At 48.9% G+C, this 18,190-nt stretch overlaps 1 protein-coding gene across 2 annotated transcripts; it reads right to left on the reverse strand.

Annotated features, from left to right (window-relative positions):
* Positions 1 to 3,307: 3,307 nt before the first annotated feature.
* On the reverse strand, positions 3,308 to 17,796 carry MYL3 (myosin light chain 3). Of its 2 annotated transcripts, XM_048305248.1 has the most exons (7): positions 17,606 to 17,795; positions 11,708 to 11,735; positions 7,879 to 8,028; positions 6,741 to 6,914; positions 5,841 to 5,918; positions 5,619 to 5,653; positions 3,308 to 3,994 (listed from the first exon to the last, which is right to left on the reverse strand). In XM_048305248.1, the coding sequence occupies exons 1-6, from the start codon at positions 17,726 to 17,728 to the stop codon at positions 5,625 to 5,627; spliced, it is 582 nt and encodes a 193-aa protein (XP_048161205.1). In that variant the 5' UTR covers positions 17,729 to 17,795; the 3' UTR covers positions 3,308 to 3,994; positions 5,619 to 5,624. The 2 variants fall into 2 exon arrangements, with proteins under 2 accessions (XP_048161205.1, XP_048161285.1); XM_048305328.1 differs by lacking the exon at positions 3,308 to 3,994 and having other exon boundaries at positions 5,618 to 5,653; positions 17,606 to 17,796.
* Between the last annotated feature and the right edge of the window lie 394 nt (positions 17,797 to 18,190).

Below are 18,190 nucleotides of genomic sequence, written 5' to 3' on the forward strand. Positions count from 1 at the left end.
GTGCAGGAAGAGAATCCTCAGCACATCCATGGGATCACAAATGCCCCAGTTTGGAATGCAATTCCATTCCGCAGCTGATCCATGGGAAGGAAATGTGGGATCCCAAGAAAGTGTCACCTGAACCACTGCACTGGGGGCTCTGTCGGTGCCATGGAATTCAGCGATGGGAATTGTCGCAAATTCAGGGAGGTGGAGTGGAAAGGCATCTCCTGTGGGATGCTGCAGGATTTCTGGGAATTGTTAATCTGGGAAGGATTGGCTGGGGTCTGCAGGACTCAGTTTGCAGATTCCAATGCGGGTTTTATGGGAATACACAAATGGCTTTGTCCCGGTGACATTCCCAGCCTGGAGCTCAACCCTCATCCCTGGAAGTGTCCAGGTTGGACAGGGCTTGGGGCAGCCTGGGATAGGGGAAGGAATAGCTCAGAAGTTGGAATTCCATGATTTTTAAGCTCCCTTCCAACCCAAACAATTTTGGGAATCTCTGGATCAGCAACAGCTGTTGGGAGATGGAGCCACCAACATGGAAACGGATCCTTGGAATCCTCTGAGCTCTACCAGCCCATGGAATGGGCTTGGAATCCACGGATATGGAGACAGGACCGTGAGGTTCTGAAGGTGGGAAAGGCAGGAGCTGGACCTGCCAGGCTTTTTTTGGATACTGGGGATGGGACTGTCACACGTGGACATGTATTTGGGAAACCAGGAAGAAGGAATTATCCATAGGAGCTAAAAATGAAACCAGAAATTCCTGTTTGGGTTTATCCCACTGGAGCTCTGGCCAGGAGGGGCCTCCAGAGGATTTTTTTGGGATTTCTTGGTTAAAAAGAAGCCCAGAGGTCAAATGGGATTGCAAAAATTCCCTCCAAGTCCAGAATATTTATCCAGCCTTGGGGACACTCCGTGCTTGTCCGCCTGACCACGTCCCCACAGGCTTTTCCTTTTGTATCCCTCTGGTTTGCTGTTCCTTTTGCTCCCGGAGGGATTTGTGGGAAGTTGTGCCCTGTGGAGAGGAGGGACAGGGAAAAGGATCCTTTGTTTATCCAGGGAAGTTGGGACGGACTGAGCACGTTCCCCCCTGGCAACAATTCCCAGCCCAACTGGAGCCAACCTGGCCCTGCTGGTGGCACTGGGGACAGGCTGGAAAAGCGTTTTTGGGATCCTCGGGAGCTGTTTTCCTTGGCTGTGCTGCCCTGGCTCCGGACACTTCCCGTCTTCCCGAGGTTTTGGTCATTTATGGATTATCTGTGTTGGAATTGAGGCTCCTCCCAGGAACTGGGGCTTGCTGGAGTCAGCAAAAGGGAAGGGAATAGAGGCAAAACCCAACTGGAGGTCCCTGCTCCACAATCCAGCTCCTGGGAAGATTCCAGAGCCCCGTTATCCCAGAGCAGTTCCTGGGATAGATGGGATTTACGGAATACAGGCAAGTTCTTTTTGTCACTTCGCTTTAAAGAAGGAGAGGTGGACAGAGCTGCATAAGGAACTTCAGGGAATCCCAGGAATTTCCGTGTTAACTAAAACTGGGAATTGAGCTCAAATCACCGATTCCTGAAGAAGTTGTTTGGAGTTGTTTTATCCGCAGTGGAGGGGAACACAGGGATTCCAAGGGGTGATTAATCCCATCCTGAGTAAGAAAACATGGAAAACGGAACAGGTCAGCCGAGAAAAATTAATCCTGGAATCAGCTCTGGGAAAAAAAAACCCTGCGGATTCTTTAGGAAGAAATTCGGGTTTAAAATCGGGGGAATTTTGGCAACAAAACTTTCCAAAAAAAAAAAAAAAATTAATAAGAATTCCTCTGTCAGAGGAATAAAGATAAAAACATTTCAGGGAGATGCAGCTGGATTAATGAATTGATTAATTAATTAATTAAAAAGAGTTTCCCGAGGGATGAATGAATACATTAGGGACAGAGGATTTTTAATTAAGCGTTAATTAAATTATTGATGGATTTATTTGTTAATTTCCTTGTGAATAGCACTGGAAAAACATTGAAATACTCCCTTCCCTTTGGATGAAAAATTCCCAAGCTTCACTCCCAGCTGGAGTCCAGACTGGAAGGGGGTTAAGGAGAGGGCAGTGAAATTCCAGCCGAAATTCCTGGCTCCATCTTCATGCGGGAGTGGTGTGGCAATGGAAGCTCCCGCTGGAACGTGCTGGGTAATCCTGGCGGGAATTCAAACAGGCACCGGAATCCTCAAATAACCAAATCCTCGGGAATCCGGGAGCTGGGAGCAGCCCAGAGCCTGCCGGGCCTTGGGCAGCTGAGCCACAGCAGGTGGGAAATCACCTGGAAAATTCCTTATGGAGCCTCCCAAAGAGCCAGAGGCTGCTGCTGCGAGGGAAAGATCTTTGGGAAATTTGGCTTCTCTCATGGATACATCTCTTTGTCAAGGAAAGGTCTCTGGATATGAGGGGGTTTGGAATTTGGGGAATTTGGGGAAGGAAAAGGAAAGGAAAAGGAAAGGAAGAAAGGAAAGGAAAAGGAAAGGAATCAAGGAAAGGAAAAGGAAAGGAAAAGGAAAGGAAAAGGAAAGGAAAGGAAAGGAAAGGAAAGGAAAGGAAAGGAAAGGAAAGGAAAGGAAAGGAAAGGAAAGGAAAGGAAAGGAAAAGGAAAGGAAAAGGAAAGGAAAAGGAAAGGAAAAGGAAAGGAAAAGGAAAGGAAAAGGAAAGGAAAGGAAAGGAAAGGAAAGGAAAGGAAAGGAAAGGAAAGGAAAGGAAAGGAAAGGAAAGGAAAGGAAAGGAAAGGAAAGGAAAGGAAAGGAAAGGAAAGGAAAGGAAGGAAAGGAAAGGAATTCCTTATTTGTTCGGATCTGCTCTCCCTGCTGATTTTCCTTTCCGGTTATTCCCTGGCACATTCCGGGACACTTTGTGTATCCATGGAATTTGACCGTTTGTGTTCTCTTGTCCCTCCTCTGTGGGAATGACCTGACCTGCTCAGTTGTTCCCATCTGTTTTTATCCCAGAATTCCGATGTTCCACTGATCTTTCCTCCATTAAACTCGGATTTTCCATGTTTCAACAATCCCTCCTGCTCCTGGACTGCTGTGTATCCAGGTTCTTTGGCATTCCCTACAAAACCGTACCAGCTCCTGGCCTCTCCTTTTTCCATAGGATTTTTCCATAGCCCCAGAGGATTTTTTTTCCATTCTTTTCCAATTATTGTTCCCCAGAAACAAAGCTCTCTGAATCCGTGGGATTTTCCACGCTTCTCAACTTTCCTTGGCCTCTGCTGAGGCTTTTCCCAGGATTTCTTTCCCTTTTCCCCTTCCCTCCCACGGACCCAGAAACAATGAGGAAACAAAGACACGGAAAATCCCATTTTTTACTGCAAAAACTCCAGGACCAAGATGTGTTTATTTGAAGAACTTCCAATTTTCCTTTGGGGAAGACTTTTCCTTTTTTCCTAGGGAAAAGATTGGAATGGGAAGGAATCCTCACGGAGAAAAGATGGAGTTTAGCAAATTTTGCATTCATTTGGGATTTTTCCTCTTAAATCCGTAGTTTTCCATCCTCCAAAGCAGAGAAAAAAGCATCAGCAAGGTTTTGTTTGTTGCTGATTTCTGGGAATTCTACAGTTTTCCCCTGAGGATGAAGGATATTCCTTGCACGCCTGGGATTTATATTGGTATCCCATAAACACAGGGAAAAGGTGGAGTTTGGGATGGAAAAAGGGATCAATCATTTTTTTGATCGATTGAATCGAAAAAAATTCCTCCCTTTCCCTCAGTTTCGTGTTCCTGTTTATATCCCGCATCCTAGAGAAATTCCCAGGGATTCATAGCTCATATTCCAGGTTTTTTCCATTGGATCTCCACAGGATCCACTCTTTTCCCACGGAGGAACAAGGCAAAACAAACAAAAATATCCAAAAAATAGGGATTTTGGTACATTTTGGAGCTCTGGAATGGGAATCTGGGCTGAAAAACGAGGAGAAATTCCAGCACATCGAAATCCAAGGCTGGCATCCGGCATTCCCGGCGCTTCCCTTGTCCTGAAAGATAAAGATACTATCAAGAATTAGAGGAAAAAAGAAGGAACAAACAATTCCACCAGGAATCGCCCTCAGCAACGAGAGCTGCCAAAACACAGGGAATCATCCCAATCCCACAATCCCGTGATGGACAAAAACATGGGAAGCAATCCGTAACACCTGGAGCCAATCCAGGTAAGAAAATTCCATCTAAAATAGTCCCAATTCCCTCAGGAAATCAGGGAAAAGGAAAGGCACAATTTTATCCTGATATTAAGATTCCGCTTTGCCTTCCCTCCATCCCATGGGAATGGCCAGGATGGAGCCGCTCCTGCATTTTTGGGCCCAGCTCTGGATTTCCCCAGAATTCAGATCCTGTGGCAAAGGACCTTTGCTCCTTCCAGGGCGGACATTCCGTTTGTCTTTCCTTGAACATTCCAGCAGCCCCGCAGCAGGGGTGGAAGTGCCACCGCTGGATGACACCGTCGAGGCTCATTGGCAAATCCCAGGAATGTTGGTTTTCTGGGAATCACGAGCTCCCAGTTCCCTTTCCAAACCCATCGGAAGCAAAGACCCTCTGAGCTGCACTTCCCAATCCTGTTCCAGCTTCCCAGCTTCCCACCTTTCCATGCTCACTTGTCCTCTCCAGTGGCTGGCATTGGTTGAGGTGACTTTTCCCATTGGAATGGGAATTTCCCGTGGCAGTGGGTTGGGATAAGGACTGGAGCAACAAGCAAGGATCGTGGATTGGGATTACACTGAGGCTCCTGATCTTTGCTATCAAAAACTGGGAACCAGTTGGAAAAGTCCAAGTTTAAGGAAAGTTTTTTCCTTAAAGGAAAAAAAAATAGATTCTAATAGGGAAAAAAATGGAAAAAAAGGGAAAAAGCCCCAAACCAAATCCAGGGTTTTTTTTAGCTTGTTTGTATTTTGTGAAGTTATATCTCGGAACAGAATTCCCGAAAAACCTGGATGTGACTCCTACTTAACCCAGAAACAAAAGTCTCCACAGCACAACGAGGTCAGCTCCAAAACCAAACCAAAGCCAGGCCTAAAAATAAACCAGAGCCGAGGGAAAAGACTAAAAACAAACACAGGAAAACCAAAGCATCCAGAGCAAATCTGAGAGCAGCTTTTCCCGGGATATCAGAAGGGATGGATTGGCCAACTCCATCCCCAAGCGCTGAGTAGGGATAAAAACCAGGGAATGCCCAATAAGGGCAGCGGGCACCTTTTCCAGTAAACCAGGGAGAAACCATGCCCAGGAAATGCTGGAAACAAAGCCCAGCTCCTCTGTGAGGCTGAGACAGAGACGACCTCGGCAGTGCTGTGGTTTGGATGTGTTGGACAAAGCCCGGCCTTTTCCAGGAAAACCAATCCATGGTCAGGAGACGGTGGCAGCCGGATTTATGGCAAACCCCTGATCGTCCTCCCAGTGCCGCATCATTCCTGATTCCTTCTTATCTCTTTTCCTTCTGGTTTTTTCCCCCCTCTCTCGTCAGCTCAATTGTATTTCCGTGCTTTTTTAGCAGTTTGGGAGCAGGGATTTCTTAATGCACGTGGAGAATATTTATCCCTGGAAGTTTCCAGTCAGTCCTAAAGGAATGAGGACTTGGAAGTCCAGGAGGAAGCAGAGGAGACTCACCTGGGCTCAGTTAGCCATGATGTGCTTCACAAAAGCTGGAAAAAGAGGGAAAGAAGGATCAGTTTTCCTGTGGAAAACATAATTAACCCTCTGTGGATGGGGTTTATCCGAAGAATTCTAGACTCTGAATTGGGCTAAAATTTGGAAAAGTTGCTCCAGATTTTCCATGGATTTAAACTTTCCTGGGAATATCTCAAGAAAGCCTTCAGGGGTCTCACCCACCTTCGTAGTTGATGCAGCCGTTGGCATCTTCCTGCCCAGCCATCAATTTATCCACTTCCTCCTCAGTCAGCCTCTCCCCTGCATGGAAAACAAAATCCCTGCATCAAAATCCTGGATTTAGGAATTTAGGAAGCTCCTAAAGAGCACAAATGGGAGTGAGAGAGAAGAGGGGGAGGTTTTCTCCTGGGGGGGATTTGGGGTGCCAACCATGGGGAAAACTCCTTTTGGAGTTGCAAACTTGATCCAAATTCCAAACTTGATCCAAATCTGGATCCAAATTTGAGAGCAAATTTGATCCAAAATCCAGAAAGACAGGAAAAATACAGAAACCCTCCAGGTATTATGGGCACAACTCATTTTCCTAAGGATAAGCTCGGTCTAAGTGCCAGATCCTGAAGGTTTGGGTCAGTTTTAATCAAGTCCTGACTAAAAAACTCCCAGCGAAAATTCAGTTCCCCTCTGAGTTGGAGATTCCAGAAGATTCCAAGGTCAAATTTGGGATCTTTGAAATGAATCAATGCTGAATTTAATTAAATTTTATTTTATTACTTCAACAGTTGGTGCCTATTGACTTGTAAGGCTTCGCTTTGCTGAAGCAGAACGGAGACAAACCAAGGGAATAGCTGGGATTGGAAATGTTGGGATGATTTATGGCGATGGAAATTTAATATTTGCTGGAGAAATCAAACACGAGAAGAAGGAGTGAGGGAGAGGAGAAGGGAGGCATGGAAGTGCAGGAAAAACAGGGACAAACAGAGGGAATAGTTGGGATTGGCAATGTTGGCATGATTTTATGGTGATGGGAGCGAGATATTTAGAGGAGAAATAAAACAAGAAGGGAAAAGAAGGAGGGAGAGAGAAAGGGAAGGATGGAAATTCCCAAGGGAAGGTTTTCCTCACCCAGCGTGGCCAGGACGTGGCGGAGCTCGGCTCCCATGACCGTCCCGTTCCCCTCCTTGTCGAACACCCGGAGCCCTTCCACGAAATCCTCGTAGGTTCCGGTGTCCTTGGTCTTGGAGATGTGCTGGAGCATGGGCAGGAAGGTCTCAAAGTCGATCATCTTGGAGTTCATCTCTGGAAAACACGGGGGAATGGAAGCTTGGGGGAATTCTGGGAGAGTTGGGAATAACCGTGGGACATCCACCACGAGGGAAGGGCTGTGGTGATGAATCCCAGGTAAAGGGAGAGAAGAGCAGGGAAATGGAAGGTTTGTTGGGTTCTGGGAGAGTTGGGAATTAACCATGGAATATCCAGTGTGAGGGCAGAAATGTGGGGATAAATGCTGGATAAAAGGGAGAGAAGAGCATGGAAATGGAAGCTTGGGTGGATTCTGGGAGAGTTGGGAATCAACTGTGGGATATCCACTCTGAGGGTGGAAATGTGGGAATAAATGCTGGATAAAAGGGAGAGAAGAGCAAGGAAATGGAAGGTTTGTTGGATTCTGGGAGAGGTGGGAATTAACCATGGAATATCTGCAATGAGAGCAGGGCTGTGTTGATGAATCCCAGGTAAAGGGAGAGAAGAGCATGGAAATGGAAGCTTGGGTGGATTCTGGGAGAGTTGGGAATTAACCGTGGGATATCCGCAATGAGGGCAGAAATGTGGTCAGGGATATTGGATAAAAGGGAGAGAAGAGCATGGAAATACGGAATGCAGCAGGATGTCGCTGCAGTCGTTACAGGCCTTCCCACCCATCTGTGTCCTTACATCCAGGTTATCCCTTTGTTTCTCTGGATGTGTTGGAAACATCTGTGTTTTTAGGAAAAACACGTGAATTCCTCCATAAAAGCAATTTTAAAAGGCAAAAATGCGTCCTTTTAAAACACATTGATGCCCAGGGCCATGAAATTAATTAATTCCCCTCAATCCAGGATGATATTCTTCACTACCAGACCAATTTTTCCTCCTTTTCTGCTGGAGATTTTGGAGGCTGCTCCGTATCCTGAGTTGCTCCTCAATTAGAAGACGGAGACCTCACCTACTCCAGGAATAATTCTGGAAGTGTCCTTTCCCAAAACACACGGAGGAGGCCACCAACCTTCAGGTTTGGGTCTGCCGAGCAATTTCATGACCTCGGCCTGGGTCGGGTTCTGCCCCAGAGCTCTCAGGACGTCTCCGCACTGGGCGTAGGTGATTTTCATCTCTGACTTGGGGGTCCGGTCGAAGAGGGAAAACGCTTCCTTAAATTCTGGAAGGGGAAAAAAGTCAGGAGAAATTCGTTCCATGTGCGCTCAGATGAAGATAAACCTCAGCCTTTCCCTCGCTAACTCTGCCTGACCCTTTCATTTTGTGGTTTGGGAAACATTCGGGTGAGCTTTGTTATCTCTGATGTTTGTGTTCCTCCTTCCCTGCGTTTTCCGGTTCCACTGGGGGATGGAATCAGAGAGGTCAAATGCTTCTCCCGTGGTATTTCCGTCTCACTGAACATCGGGAAGTGTGGAAAACAGGAGAAATGGTTGGCCTTGGGAGCTTTCCAGCTCCTCCGGAGCACTCAGGAAGGCCCAGGATTCAACAGCAGCTCTGCTCATGGGAAAACCGGATCTTGGATTAAACATTGGATACTTTGAGAGCACGGACCCAGCCCCTGGAGCTCCAGGAGCACCTCTATGAGCTGGAAATGAGCCAGGAAAAACCACTGGGATTATCACCTAACAAGCAGTTTATTGTGGGGGAGGGTGAAGGTGTATGGTAAACCTCATCCCAGAATCCCAGAACGGGTCAGGCTGGAAGGGACCACAGTGGGCACCTGGTGCCACCTCCCTGCTCCAGCAGGGCCATCCCAGAGCACAGGGCATGGGATTACATCCTGACAGCTCTGGAATATCCCCGTGAGGAGACCCCACAGCCCCTCTGGTCTCTGCTCAGGGCTGGGCCCTGCCCAGGGCAGCAGTTCTGCCTCCTGTGCAGGTGGAACTCCCTGCGATCAGGCCCTGCCCGTGGCTCTGGTGCCGCTGCCGGGCCCCGGAGCAGAGCCCGGGCCCTGCCCTGAGCCCTCCCTGCAGCCAGGGACACCCAGGGCTGAGGGCCCCTCTCAGCTGGGGCTCCTCTCGGGGCTGAGCAGCCCCGGCTCCCTCAGCCTGTGCTGGGCACGGGGATGCTCCAGGCCCTTCCTCAGCTGCGCAGCCTCCGCCGGCCCCGCTCCAGGAGCTCCCTGGCCCTGCTGGGCTGAGGAGCCAGAGCTGGACACAGCACTCCAGAGGTGCCTCCAGGGCAGGATCTGGAGGACAGGGTTTGCTGTTCCCTCAGGAACTGGGAACAGGCCGGATCGTTCCCTCCAGAAGTTTCCCATCTCCCTAAATTGAGCCCCTCACTACTGGGAGCAGCAGGATCCTGCTAAGAGCATTCCCACGGGAGAAGTTCCCCTTTGCACCCCTAATTTCACAGGGAAGTGGTGCATGGGGACATTGGATGGCGTCGGACTTGGCAGTGCTGGGGTAAGGGTTGGGCTCAATGGTCTTAAAGACCTTTTCCAAATGGAATGATCCTGGGATTTTAATGGAGTCAGTGCAGGATCCAGCACAGACTCCCCCAGCCACTCCAGTTCCTCGGGCTCTCCTTTCCCTGCTGGAATTGCAGAGTCAGAGGAGCATCCCAGGGAACAAGAGCCAGTAACAATCTGTTATCCTTTACTGTTATCCTTTAACTTCATCCTTTAACCTTTAACTTCATCCTTTATCCTTTAACTTCATCCTTTATCCTTTAATTTTATCCTTTATCCTTGAACTTTATCCTTAATCCTTTAGCTTCAGTGTTATCCTTGACTTCCCAGTGCACCATCCACAACTGATCACAGAAATCCCTTTGGCTTTAAATCCCCGAATCCCTGGATCTGCCCCTTGTCCTGCTGTTACTTTTCCACCCATATTTCTCTCCCACTTTTCCAAACTCTGGGAGATTATCCTCTTTTCCCGTAATCCCAACTCGTTCAACCATTCAGCCACGCACTCTGCACCTCAGGTTTTCTTCATCTTCCCCAATTCCTCCTCTTCATTCCACCTCCCTCTTTTTCCCTTTCTTTTCCTTTGCTTCTTTCCCTCTGTCCTTCCTTCTTTGAGTTTTGCTGGATTTTCCTCTCCTCCTTTCTCCCTCCCTTCCCATTTTGATCATTCCACTCCAATTTTCCTTATTTCCTTCTTTATCCAACGCTTCCAAACAACGCTGAACCTTCTCATTTGGAACTAATTAACATTCCCTTGTTTTCTTCTTTCCACTCTCCTCTTTCCTCCTCTCCCTGCCTCTCTCTCCTGGATTTTCCCTCCTGTCCCTGGGCAGAGCCCCGATCCCTTTCCGGCCCCTCATTCCAGCAGAGGGCAATCGTGGATTTTCCTGGGCTCCTTGCTGGCAATGGAAGGGGGCAGAGACCCCTTCCCAGCCCCTTTCCTGGGGCTCTCCCAGCCGAGGTGGATGAGGAACAATGGGAAATATTCCCACCTCCCTGAGCTCCTCATCCATCGCCCCTCTCCTGCTCCCTGGGACCAAGTGCTGAGCACCGTCTCCTGAACATTCCCCATCCAGCAGAGTTCCTGACAGCTCAGATTTCCAAAGGTGGGTTTTTTTCTCCCTTCTATTTTAGTCTTTTCATTTGCATTTGCTGACTCCATGCAATTCCCATCCAAGCACCAAAACCGCCTCGGTGCCCTTTGCCCCCGCTCTGGCCAGGAACCCTCTGGCAGGAGCAAGGGATATTTTCAGATTCCTAATTACTGCCTCTCTGCCCACCTGGAACAGCTCCTATTCCCCCTTTTCCAGCAATTTTGGGAGCTGAGGAGGCCCAAATCCAGGATTATAAATAGACTTTGCCACAAGGGATGGGTTTCACTCGTGGCCGAGGAGCAGGACACGTAGACATGGGGGTGTTCCACAAAGCTGCACCGCAAACCGTCCGTTTTCTCCCGGAGCGACATTCTGGGGACCAACGCACCCAGGAATCCTTTCAGGGAATCCTTTGCTCCACACAATCTTTTCCTTAGCCAAAAGAAGGAATCTGGGGCGTTTTAAAAGCCCTCAGGGTGCTGCGGCTTCTGTTTCTCCTCCAGCACCTCAATCCAGAACCAGCTGCCAGAACCCCAGCCCCTGGCCATAGACCAGGAATATCCAACCCAGAGGGTGGAATTCCTGCTGTCTTGGGATCAGCTGACAAATTGGGAAGCATCCAATCTTCCTGAGACCCCTGGATCCTCCTCGGCTCAGCAGGGAGAGCCCAAGGGAGGTGACAATTAAACATCTCTCTGATGGATTGATTTTTCCCTGTTCTAATTAACCCCTTCCCTTAATCCCAGCTTTTAGAGGCTCTCCCAAGGGTTTAAAGGCCGAAGCCAAATCCTGCCAGATGTTTGATTCCATCCATCAATTATCCCATAAAAGCCAGGCTGATTTTTGAGGAAAAAGGGGACAGCTGCAGTCCCAGTGTTCCCAGGACTTCAGGCCGGAGGGTTTGGGATCAGTTTCTTGGGCTGGGACAAAGGGTTTGGAAATTAATGCTGATGTTTGGCTTTGAAAGGATAAAGAAATTCCATGCCTGGCATTATTTGCTGGATTTGGGAGAGCTGGAACACATCAAATTCTGATGGAAGGCAGGAAAAAGTTCTCTGAAGCAGAGCTGGGGGATTTTCCTTTGAAAAGATTGGTATTTGTGTTTTTTCCTACAGAAAACCCTTTATTTGGGCTGTTTTGGGGGTGTAACTCCTGGAAATGGGACATGAATTCCCTGCTTTTCTTTAGGAGGGAAGGATTTGGAGGAGGAGCGAAGGAAAAGCCAGGAATTAAAGCTCAGCCTTCCCAAAGTTGTTCCAATGTCCCAGCCCTGCTCATCCCAGAATCTCCCAGGGATGGATTTACTAAGCCCAGAAGAGAAAAATCTTCCTCACCTTCGATCTGGTCAGGGCTGAACTCCACCTGGGAGAGACAAAAAAAAGATAAGAGAACTGAATCAGATAAGAAGAAATTGGTTTAGTCTCGGTTTTACGATCCAGGGGGGCTCGGAGGTCCATGGAACATTGCCCTCCCACTGTCCCAGGTTTCTCCAAGCCCGATCCAACCTGCTCTTGGCCACTTGGTCACAGGGGAGGCTCAGGTTGGATACTGGGAAAAAATCTTCCCAGAAAACGCTCTCCAGGCCCGGCCCAGCTGCCCAGGGCAGAGGTGGAGGCCCCATTCCTGGCGGGATTTAAGATCCATGTGGATGTGGCACCTGGGGACCATCCAATGATGGCCTTGGCAGTGCTGGATTTGTTGTTGGATTTGAAGATCTTCGAGGACTTTTCCACCCTAATTGAGTCCATGGCTCTACATTCCCCTTTTCCTTGGAAGGACACTAGGATTGCTTCCCTTGGGATTTTATCCGGCACTTCCAAAGAATCCCTTTTTCCCTGGCAGTTTTTCCATTGGGAGCAGAGGTTTTAAAGCCAGGACATTCCCATCCAAGCATCCCTCTCCCCAAGGCTCCCAGCAGTGGGGGGGGTTTGGGTCAAAATCCATATCCAGACAGAGCAATTCCCGTTTTTGTCCTGCCCTGACGTGTGGACAACGCTACACATCCTGTGAGGATATCAGACATCCAAACCAAACCTTTCCGTGAGGGTTATTCCAGCTTTCCTCACCTCCAGCAGTCCTGGCTTTAGGGAATCATCACCTGATGGCATCAGCTGGATCCTGATGCCGCTGGATTCTTTGCCTCGTTTTGTCCCGGAGGCTCCGCGAGGGATGAACTCCCCCCCTTGGCCTTGCTGGCGTCATTCACAGCTTCCAATCCCCTGGAATTTTTATCAATCCCAATAAACCCCATCACTCCACACTAAGCCAGGCATGGCTAAGCCTGACATCAGCCCTATTAATAAATCCGTTGTCACCCAGCAGTCAAGAGCTGAGCTGGGGAAAAGGATTGAGACAATGGAGCCCTTCCAGGAGAGGAACAACATTCCCGGTTTTTCCCAGGACTCTGAGGAATCCGGGGATGAACAGCAGGATTTTCACTTGGCCGTGGCAGGGATAGTTTGGGAGGAAGAGGAGGTTGGATTTTTGGGTTTTTTATTGATTTATTTTGTTGGGTTTGGGTTTTTTTGGGGGGGGGGATTGTCTGGTCGGGTTTTTCTGTTGTTGTTGTTTTGGGCTTTTTTATTGTTCCCTTGGGACACGGATTCCGGAGGCAGAAATGCAGGAGCTGGAAAGCAGCCAGGAAAACCATCAGGATGAAGATGGTGGGGTTGAGGTTACGTTTGGATTTCACCCTCACGTGGGGATTTTTCTTCCACTAAAACCTTTTAAATCCTATGAATACACAACATTCCCATCACCCCCTCCCCCACCGCTTTCCAGAGTAATTATGACGGATATAAACTCTTCCAGTGGCCTGGGATGAACATCGATCCTGTCTCCAACAGCTCCAGCTCTCCGAAGGAAAGGGGAGTAAAACCAGAAATCAACCCTTAATTCCAGCCTGAATTCCAGAGAGAAATATTTCAGGATTAGGAAAATGAAGCAAATCTTTGTCAAGGTCGGGCCGAGGTTGCTGCTGCATAAACCCCCCCCAAATGATTCCTTATTTTCTGTCTGCTCTTAAAATTCCAGAGGGCAGGGCTGGATGGGAGATTGGGAATTGGGAATTGCTGGCTGGGAGGGTGGGGAGGGGCTGGGCTGGAATTGCCAGAGCAGCTGGGGCTGCCCCTGGATCCCTGGCAGTGCCCAAGGCCAGGCTGGACACTGGGGCTGGGAGCAGCCTGGGACAGTGGGAGGTGTCCCTGCCCATCCAGGGGGTGGGAATGGGATGATCCTTAAGGTCCTTTCCAACCCAAACCATTCCTACATTTTATACCTGCAGGTTCACTTTGCCCTTTGCAGGAGGTTTTTCCAAGCACATGGAATTCCGAGCACCCTCAGGCTGAACCAGAGCCCTTCAAGGAGGTTCCCATCCCATCCCATCCCATCCCATCCCATCCCATCCCATCCCATCTCATCCCATCCCATCCCATCCCATCCCTTCCCCCTTTCCCATAAAACCTCCTGGGATTGCAGGAGCAGTGGACTTTTCCCTGCGGTTTTCCAAGAGCCTGTACATGGATAATTCCCTCTTTTGGATGGGGAATGTGTTGCCAGAACTTTGTGGAGCGCAAAGGGAAATTCCAGAGCTTCAGCAGCAGAAGGACACCGGCACTTTGGAGAACTGGGAGAGCTTCTGGAAGCAGCACCAGGTCGCTCCAAGCCCCATCCAAGCTGGACTTGGACACTTCCAGGGATGAGGCAGCCACAATTCCATCCATCTCTCCCAAGAAATATCCCAAAAATAATCCATTTATCCCAAGAAAACCTTCCTTCCCTTCTCCCAGCCCCACGTGCAGCACATCTGCCCCTGGCACATCCGGCAAACCCAGCAGGATTCCCCGTTCCTGGTGCTGCACCATTCCTGGCTTCCCTGACTGCTCCCACCCCGGATGCTTTTCCGCCTTTCCATGCAGGAAAAGGGACGAAGATTTCCTTTCCAGTATCCCTGCAGGGATTTCCAGGGCCAGCAGATTCCACACGGCCTCGAGATCCCAGCGCTCCCCAAAAATGACTCCTGGCTGCTTTTTCCCCAGGAAAGTGTGGGAAATGTGATCACGGATGACTCCCTATGGAAAACTGTGGCTCTTCCAGCTCCTCACGGATTCCCGGATTTTTTAATCCCTGGAGCAACGTCACCTCATCCAACTTTAGCCACTGCAATGTTGGCACCCAAATTCCCGAATTCCCGGCTCATCTCCCTTTATCCCAGCTCAGCATCTCCTAAGGGTGGCTCAGTCCACCCAGATAGAGGAGTTTGGCACCATCCCAAGGGATGAACTTCCAGAGATTTCCTCCCTTTTCATTATTGATGATTTAAACCCGGGGATCTGTTTTCCCATGGTTAAAGCTCTGGGAGCCATTCCCACTTTCTGTGTCCTTAGAAACCATAAATGTATCCCGTTTTTCAGATTATTTTTCATGGAAGCAAAATATATTCCTGGGAAAATGCACCTCCCTATTAAAGAGCTTCCAGGTGGGAAGGAATTAAATGTATGGAAAAGGCCATTTTTTGCTACAAAATCTTCTCAGGACGATTTGTTCCTCAGAATAAAAAGGTTCAGAGATCATCCTAGAAAAACACTTCCTTAACAAAAGCACTTTCCAAGGAATGAGGCCAATTCTTGTGGAAAAAGTGGAAATAAATCCCTGAGAACCCCTTCTGGATGAGTTGCAAGCAACATCCAATCGCACCCGCTCTTGGAATTTTGGGAAATCTGGGGAAGTTTGAAAATTTCGGAGTGTTGGATCAAATCGGATGGGAACGTGCCTGTGAGAAGCACCAAAAATTTGGGATAAAAGCTTCAGTTAAGGGATGGATCCCACACGATGGAGCCCCCGGGACTGGCATCCCAACAGAGGCAAAAACCAGACTGGGAGCATCCAAAGGGGAGGGAAAAAAAAAGGGAAAATCTGAAATAATTCCAGGTGCCACATAAGAGCCTGGGATCCTTCTCAGGACTGGAAGAGGCAGGAAAATTCCAACAAGGGGCACCTTTCCCTGCCACAGGAATATTTTCATTCTGAGGCTTTTTAGTGGTTGAAAAAAAGGTGTCAAATTTCCAAACACAAGCAATAAAATCTGGGAATAAATAGAAATAATTGGAGGCATTCCCATGAAAAGATGGATTTGGAATGTTTTGTTTGGATACAAGGTTGGTTTTCCACGTTTTTTTTTTCTCCATAGAGTCTCTCCTTCGTGGAAATAAAAATGGATTTCATCCCGCAGTGCAGAAATTGGGATCTTTGGAGAATTCCAAAACGCATTAAAGCATTTTTCCAAACACTGGGAAGGAATTCTGGGCTCCAGCAGAGCCAGATTGATGGAATTTGCACAGACAAGGGCACTCCTGATCAAATTAAAGAATTCCCAGGAAAACTTCTCTAGGAAATAGCCCCTCCTCTTTCTATGAGCTTGGGAAAAAATGCCCCAGACTCCAACCCTGTGTTCCCCAATTTCCCTGCTCCAGTATTTTGGGAATGGGATATTCCCCGCAGACATGAAGGGATATTCTCACAGCAGCGCTGGATTGGGATTTATTCATTATCTGGGAATTCCAGACAAATTTTTAGCACCTTAAAAATGGGATAAGGACTCTATCATTTACATAATATTTATAATATGTATGACCCTCAGAATTCCAAACTGTGCCGGAGGGAAAAAGAAGAAATTCCACGAAAAATAAGAATTTTCCTGAATAACTGTGCAGGGTAATTAAAAAACCGGCAGGAATTCATTTTTTTTCCGAGATAAAAATAAATTTGTGGAGCCTGGAATTGCTTCCATTTAAAAAGCAACATTTTTTGGAGTGATTTGGGATTTGGGGTTTTTTTAAGGACAACTCCTCCCTGCTGCCCTTGATGCCACAATATCCCAGAATCCCAGTGGAGCATTCCCACAAAGTCACGGTGTCCTGGCTGGAGTTTCCTGTGCCTCCAAGGGAAGTTATTCCCTTTGTCCCTGTCCTTTTCCAGAGCTGGAATGTTGAGCACAGAGCTGCTGGATCTCACCACAAACCTCTTTCCCAAGGTCATGGAATTGTTCTGGGAGCTCGGCACCAGCTCTGGAGTCGTTCCCTTCAAAACTTCCCCCGAACTGAATTCCTCGGGATTTGATTTCTTGCTGTGTTACCAATCATTGCTTTTTTCACCGATATTTAAAGATTTACAGGGATTTGGGGATTCAAGGCAGGAAAACGCCCTTCCAGCGCTTCCTTTGTCCCAAATCCTGAGCTGCAGGACTTGCTCCCGTGTGGAAGAGGAGAAGGATTTCAGCAACGAGGAGACAAAGCAACTTCATCCCTTTCTCACATAATTCCCATGTTTTTCTGAGGGGAAAACTGCTTTTTGAGGATCCAGAGATGTCTATCAGTTGGGAATGTTTCCCTGGAGAAGGGAAGGACACAGGGAGAGCTCCGAGCCCCTTGCAGGGCCTAAAGGGGCTCCAGGAGAGCTGCAGAGGGACTGGGGACAAGGCCTGGAGGGACAGGACACAGGGAATGGCTTCCCAGTGCCAGAGGGCAGGGCTGGATGGGAGATTGGGAATTGGGAATTGCTGGCTGGGAGGGTGGGGAGGGGCTGGGCTGGAATTGCCAGAGCAGCTGGGGCTGCCCCTGGATCCCTGGCAGTGCCCAAGGCCAGGCTGGAGCAGCCTGGGACAGTGGGAGGTGTCCCTGCCATGGCAGGGGGGGTTTGGATGGGATTTAAGGTCTTTTCTAACCCAAACCATTCCAGGTTTCTGTAATTCCCCAATTCTGTAATTCCCTGCTCTAAATTCCCACTAAAAAGAAACCTGTGAGATCCTACAAAGCTCCTCCTGTTTTCCCCAAGGCAATGCCCCTTTCCCAGAGGACAATTCCGAAAGGACAATTCCCAAAGGACAATGCCTCTTTCCTAGAGGACAATTCCCAGAGGACAATTCCCAGAGGACAATTCCCAAAGGACAATGCCCCTTTCCTAGAGGACAATTCCGAAAGGACAATTCCCAAAGGACAATTCCCAAAGGACAATGCCCCTTTCCTAGAGGACAATTCCCAGAGGACAATTCCCAAAGGACAATGCCCCTTTCCTAGAGGACAATTTCCAAAGGACAACTCCTTGCAGTGTTCATCCCTCATGGCACGTTCACTTTTCCGCACAAACCCAACTCCCAGCTAATTTTTGAGGATATCAATTCCCAGTTCCCAGCTCCTCCCGCAGCTCCAAGCCCGCCGCAGGATCCATCCACCTACTTTGACCGAAGCCGGGTTAAACTCCACTTCTTTCTTGGGCTCCGGTTCCGCCGGTTTAGGCGCCGGTTTGGGTTCTTCCTTCTTAGGCTCGGCCTTCTTAGGCTCGGGCTTCTTGGGAGCCATGGCTGATTTAGGAAGGAGAGAAGGAGAGGGACGGAAAGGCAGGGAAGGGGAGCTGCTGCCGGAACAATCCCGGCTCCGTGGGTTTTATCGCCTCTGGAAGTGCCCCCTGTCCCTCCCAGCCCTGTCACGTGCCGCGCTCACAATGGGGCACGGCTAAAAAAGGACAAGACTGGCCCCGGCTATTTTGGATCCCGCTTGGATCCTGCCCTTGGATCCGGCATTGCTCCCAATTAACGCTTCCATGGAAAGAGGTTTTGGGGGGTTTAGGCTGAGCCTGGCGCCGGCTCAAACATTTTTGCTGTGCGGGGACAAGGGGGGGGTTGGGTACGATCCAGGTGCTCCGATGGGTTTGATCCTCGCCAGGGCCATCCCGAGTGACATTCCCAGCTCCGGAGTGACATTCCCAGCTCTTTCCCAGGCTGGATGGCCTCCCTGGCCTTTGTCATGCAGAGATAAGCCCAG

Source organism: Corvus hawaiiensis, chromosome 1 (genome assembly GCF_020740725.1).
Source record: "Corvus hawaiiensis isolate bCorHaw1 chromosome 1, bCorHaw1.pri.cur, whole genome shotgun sequence".
Classification (NCBI taxonomy): Eukaryota; Metazoa; Chordata; class Aves; order Passeriformes; family Corvidae; genus Corvus; species Corvus hawaiiensis.

Bases quoted from the DNA above. Each gene is read 5' to 3' on its own strand.
- MYL3 (XM_048305248.1), bottom strand. From the start codon at position 17,728: ATGGCTCCCAAGAAGCCCGAGCCTAAGAAGGCCGAGCCTAAGAAGGAA. The intron at 8,029-11,707 runs GTGAGGAAGATT...TTCCCCTTCCAG, and splicing joins CAGCCCTGACCAGATCGAAG to AATTTAAGGAAGCGTTTTCC. The intron at 5,919-6,740 runs GTGAGGAAAACC...TTTTCCATGCAG, and splicing joins CCACGTCCTGGCCACGCTGG to GGGAGAGGCTGACTGAGGAG.